The 6,000-nt window shown below is 35.2% G+C and overlaps 1 protein-coding gene across 2 annotated transcripts in view; it reads left to right on the top strand.

Annotated features, from left to right (window-relative positions):
- Positions 1-2,535: 2,535 nt before the first annotated feature.
- Positions 2,536-6,000, top strand: part of LRRC69 (leucine rich repeat containing 69) — a gene marked incomplete at its 5' end in the record, with an annotated part of 93,974 nt that continues 90,509 nt past the window's right edge. The window contains one exon of one of the 2 annotated variants that reach the window (XM_079902333.1): positions 2,536-2,730. In XM_079902333.1, coding sequence (XP_079758459.1) covers positions 2,548-2,730 — 183 coding nt within the window. The remainder of the gene's footprint in view (positions 2,731-6,000) is intronic. The other variant, XM_079902332.1, reaches the window with a different exon arrangement.

The following is a 6,000-nucleotide window of genomic DNA, read 5'->3' as shown; positions in this document are numbered from 1 at the left end:
TGTCCCCATTGAACATTAAAATAAATGTTTTAAGCCATTAAGTGTCACAGCAGTTTGTTATTTAGCAATAAATAACTGGAACAGGCAGTATTAATAGGATTGACTGCATATTGGAAGTAAGACAGGAGGAGGAATTAAGAATGTTTACCAGATTTTCTGTGTTAAGCAAATTAATAAAAAAGCAGTATTCGATTGTGGTGGCCTCTTTACCCATTTAAAGCATGAAGAAATCACCAGTGTTTAGATAGTGTCAGCTGCGGTACAGGCCATACAGTGTTACTTTAGAGGAGATGAGTGTCCATGAGACATTTTTAAAAAAAAAAAGAACCAAAGCTTTATGATCACTTTGTTTAGATAGTAATAGCATGATTGTTCTTAGGAAACTAAAAGAATATCAAAACAAAGACATTGGAAGATAGGTTTGGAAGAGATAAAAAGAGCAGTGATTAAGTATCTGAAAAATGATTTTATCATTTTAGCAATTGGAAATCTATTAATCAGCACCTCTTTTTTTACTGTTATAATATTGATGTTCATTATAATAGCCTGTTATAAATTTAATGATTCTTCTTTAGGACTTTGGCACTTGCTTTGCCCTCTTATTGGAAAAGCTCCTGTCTCTAATAGTACCCTCGCAGTAAAGCCTTCTCAGGTCATCCTAAACTTGCAAACTCCTCACTCCCACACTTCCTAGTTTTTTTTTACCTGTTTTTATTATTTTTTCCTAAGCACCCAACGCCATCTAATGTACTAAGTTTACTTATTTATCTTGCTTTCTTTTCTCCCCTATCTAGAATGTAATTTCATTGAGAGAGGGGTTTTTGTCATTTTAATTCACTCCTCTATCCCCAGTGTCTGGAACAGTGTCGCACATAGTAGCTACTCCTAAATGTTTGTTGAATGAATGAATAAAGGGATTTGTGAATTACAATGGAAGATGGAATTGTGTTCTGACTACTTTCAATGTGGAATACATTTTACAGTATTCATGTTTTTGAAAATCAGCAGTCTAAATGTGATATACATATGTAGCCCAAATGCCTCCAAGCCTCATAACTGGCCCAAATGGGGTTCTAATCAAATATCATTGGCTTCATCTCCTCTCCCTTAACTCTTTTGTCTTTGTCCGAATCTTTCACTTGGAAATTTTCCAATATTATACAAAATATAATAAGAATAGTATAATCAACCCCTATGTACCCATTACTGAGCATCAATAATTACCAATGTTTGGTCAATCTTATTTGATCTGTTTCTTCCACCCACGTTTCTGCCCTGCTTATTTCAAAAAAAAATTCAAGACATCATGGCTTTTCACTTGAAAATTCAGATGCATTTCTAAATGTTAGGTACATTAAAAAAAATACTACCACCATGTAATTATTACACATAACAGAAGTAGCAGTTCCTATCACCTGATACCCAGTCCATGATCAAATTTCCTCAGTCGACTTAGAAATATTTTTATTCAAATAAGGATCCAAACAAGATTCACAAATTGCATTTGGCTGTTACTTTTCTTAAGTCTCATTTCATAACAGTTTCCCCTTCTTTTTATTAATGACATTGATTTGTTGGTTAAACATTGTGTCATTTGCCTTGCAGAATTTCCCGTGTTCTAGATTTGGCTGACTGCTTGTCTGAGATTAATTTAGCTTGTTTTCTAGTCCTCATATTTTCTGTAAATGGTATTTTGATATAGAAGCATGATTAAACTCAGATTCAGTTTTTAGGCAAGAATATTTTATAGGTGGCACTGTGTAATTTTTACTGTATGACATCATGAGACTTAAAAACAATATATGATTGTCTCAATTTTAGTGGTGCTAAAATTGATTAGTAGGTTAAGTTATTAGCCTGATTTCTTACTTGCAAATTTCCTCATCAACCTTTCGCCTAATGCTTTTAGCACCCAATTATGATCTTTACGTATATCCATTATTTCATTAGATTTACCAAAATGGTGATTTTTTTCTAAATCATTTTTTTTCTTCCTCATTTATTGGCTTCTATTTTTCTATGAGTAAGAACTTTATTAGGTTACACCAAAATGCAGTTTGTACTGGAAAAGCAGAATAAATGCTTCATTTTTTTTCCTTTATCATTTTTCAGTCTTATGAGTTGGTTCCCTAGCAAGTCCCAAGGTAGTCAATGGGTTTCTTTTATTTTTATAATACCATTATGAGTTCTTAGATTTTAATTATTTTGATGTTTCGGTCCACTCATCATTCTTTCTGATACTCAAATATTCCCATTTTAGACTAGTGGGAGCCCTTAGAAGTGGCTTCTGTGTCCTTTGATGTGATCTCATTAGTCCTTGGTAACTTTTGTCTCTGGCACAAGATATTCTAGGCTCATCTTGTACATTTCCTGCCCCAAACCCAGAATCAGTTATTTTCCCTCCGTACCTTTTACACAGGAAACTATCTAATGCCTCCCACCTTCAACATGGTAGATCTCAGAATGTTTTTGTTTCCATGACACACCAATTCTACAATTAGAGGTTCTAAAGATGTGTAATAAGGAAGCTATTTCTCTTCCAAGCCCATGGCTGAAAAGTTGTTAATAAGAGCACTGAAGGGTGGTAAAAGCACTAAAATTGTTACCTTAAATGGAAAGAACATGACAAAGATGCCCTCAGTGTTAGAAAAACTGCCTGGCTTGAAGACTCTACACCTTCAGAATAACCGAATCCCCAAAGTGTGCCCAGAGATAAGCACCTTGACCCAGGTGAGGAACAGCATTATCTTTTTCAATTGAGGATGGAAAATAGGAGGAGAGAAAAGAGTTGAGAAAACAAGAAGCCTTCAGTCTCTGGAGACTTAGCTCCCTGGAGACTAATGTGGATGGTTGCTGGAAAGGGATCAGAAGGCTTTCTCCCTTAGTGAATTACATATGGTAGGGAGAGAAGATGTTTCAACTTATCCATGTGTTCTATGACCCACATTTGGAATCAGAGGGTTAGGTCTCTGCTATACTCATCTTTCTGGAGGCTGCCATCTGGAAAGGGGTGGGGAGCCTGGATCTACTTGTCTACCTTGGGGGTTCCATCTGGAAGTGGGTTTGAGGATCCTGGAGATGCTGTTCACCCTGGGGACCATCCTGAAGCTTTTGCATATGGAATGAAGAGATATTTCTGATGTAAGAAAGGAGTTCTTTTCAATTTCCTGGAGCAGGCTGAACATTGAAATGGAGTGTGGGCAGGAAATGGGAAGGAGGGAACATTCATTTTTTCTGAAGTAGTCTTTAAAAGAAGGTTAGTATTTTAAATAAAGAATATCCTTAAAGAGCAACAGGATGAATCCCAGATGCTTGTGTTAAACATTTCTGCTGAACAATGTGAAACTCCAGCTGCTAAAATCTTGAGGTTGGGAGAAGGCAAGGGATATTAACTTTGCAGTTTTCTTTTTCTTCACTTCTAAACTGTCATCAGCACTGAAACAACCTTATAACCAGCCAAGTCATTGTAGTTCATTATAGTTCATTACTTTTGAGTTCAGAGTTACAAAAACAAAACAAAACAAAACTCTAGTTTCTTACCTTCACCTACCTCATTTCCTCTTAGGTTTCCAAAATTATTTGAGTTTGTAGTCTGTGGCCATATCTTTCCAAGAAATATGGTAATACTCAAAAACTCCCCCTTTAATAATAACTTCCAAAAGTGCATTTGTAGAACAGATTTGGACTTTTTTTCCCCTGAATTTTATTTATTTATTTTTATACAGCAGATTCTTATTAGTTATCTATTTTATACATATTAGTGTATATATGTCAATCCCAATCTCCCACCCCCCCACACTGCTTTCCCCCTTTGGTGTCCATAAGTTTGTTCTCTACATCTGTGTCTCTATTTCTGCCTTGCAAACCCGGTCATCTGTACCATTTTTCTAGATTCCACATATACGCATTAATATATGATATTTGTTTTTCTCTTTCTGACTTACTTCACTCTGTATGACAGTCTATACATCCATCCACGTCTCTACAAATGACCCAATTTCATTTCTTTTTAATGGCTGAGTAATATTCCATTGCATATATGTACCACATCTTTATCCATTCATCTGTTGATGGGCATTTAGGTTGCTTCCATGACCTGGCTACTGTAAATAGTGCCGCAATGAATATTGGGGTGCATGTGTCTTTTTGAATTATGTTTTTCTCAGGGTATATGCTCAGGGGTGGGATTGCTGGGTCATATGGTAGTTCTATTTTTAGTTTTTAAAGGAACTTCCATATTGTTCTACACAGTGGCTGTATTGGTTTACATTCCCACTAACAGTGCAAGAGGGTTCCCTTTTCTCCACACCATCTCCAGCAATTATTGTTTCTAGATTTTTTGGTGATGGCCATTCTGACCTGTGCGAGGTGGTACCTCATTGTAGTTTTGATTTGCATTTCTCTAAATATTAGTGATGTTGAGCAGCTTTTCATATGCCTCTTGGCCATCTATATGTCTTCTTTGGAGAAATGTCTATTTAGGTCTTCTGCCCATTTTTTGATTGGGTTGTTTGTTTTTTTAATATTGAGCAGCATGAGCTGTTTATATATTTTGGAGATTAATCCTTTGTTGATTCATTTGCAAATATTTTCTCCCATTCTGAAGGTTGTATTTTCATCTTGCTTATGGTTTTCTTTGCTGTGCAAAAGCTTTTAAGTTTTATTAAGCCCCATTTGTTTATTTTTGTTTTTATTTCCATTACCCTAGGAGGTGGGTCAAAAAAGATCTTGCATGATTTATGTCAAAGACTGTTCTTCCTATGTTTTCTTCTAAGAATTTTATAGTGTCCGGTCTTACATTTAGGTCTTTAATTCATTTTGAGTTTATTTTTGTGTATGGTGTTAGGGAGTGTTCTAATTTCATTCTTTCACATGTAGCTGTCCAGTTTTCCCAGAACCACTTATTGAAGAGACTGTCCTTTCTCCATTGTATATGCTTGCCTGCTTTGTCATAGATTAGTTGACCATAGGTGCATGGGTTTATCTCTGGACTTTCTATCCTGTTCCATTGATCTATATTTCTGTTTGTGTACTGGTACCATATTGTCTTGATTACTGTAGCTTTGCAGTATAGTCTGAAGTCAGGGAGCCTGATTCTTCCAGCTCCATTTTGTTCCCTCAAGATTGCTTTAGCTATTTGGAGTCTTTTGTGTCTCCATACAAATTTTAAGATTTTTTGTTCTAGTTCTGTAAAAAATGCCATTGGTAATTTGATAGGGATTGCACTGAAACTGTAGATTGCTTTGGGTAGAATAGTCATTTTCACAATATTGATTCTTCCAATCTAAGAACATGGTATATCTCTCCATCTGTTTGTGTCATCTTTGATTTCTTTCATCAGTGTCTTATAGTTTTCTGAGTACAGATTTTTTACCTCCTTAGGTAGGTTTATTCCTAGGTATTTTATTCTTTTTGCTGCAGTGGTGAATGGGATTTTTTCCTTAATTTCTTTTTCTGATCTTTCTTTTTCAGTGTATAGGAATGCCAGAGATTTCTGTGCATTAATTTTGTATCCTGAAACTTTACCAAATTCATTGATTAACTCTAGTAGTTTTCTGATGACATCTTTAGGATTCGCTGTGTATAGTATCATGTCATCTGCAAACAGTGACAGTTTTACTTCTTCTTTTCCAATTTGTATTCCTTTTATTTCTATTTCTTTTCTGATTTCCATGGCTAGGACTTCCAAAACTATGTTGAATAATAGTGGTGAGAGTGGATATCCTTGGGATATGGACTTTTCTAATGAGACAGAGGAGTTTCTTTGCAAAGGAATTTAAAATTTGACTGAACCAAGAGCCAATTCTCCACCTCTGCTTGAATTTTTTTCCATTAAAGTAACAGTGCATTGTTTTAAGAAAATCAAATAATATAAAAGGTTTATAATAAAAAGTAACTCTCTTCTGTTCCACTCCCTCTCACCCACAATTTTGACCTCTATTTATAACCACTTTTAATTTTTTTGTTTTCTTGATTTGTCCATTTTAGATATCACACTCC

The sequence above is a fragment of the Stenella coeruleoalba genome (genome assembly GCF_951394435.1).
Source record: "Stenella coeruleoalba genome assembly, chromosome: 17".
Lineage (NCBI taxonomy): Eukaryota > Metazoa > Chordata > Mammalia > Artiodactyla > Delphinidae > Stenella > Stenella coeruleoalba.
Note: the sequence above shows the minus strand (reverse complement) of the source record. Positions and strands in the feature narration are given on the sequence as shown.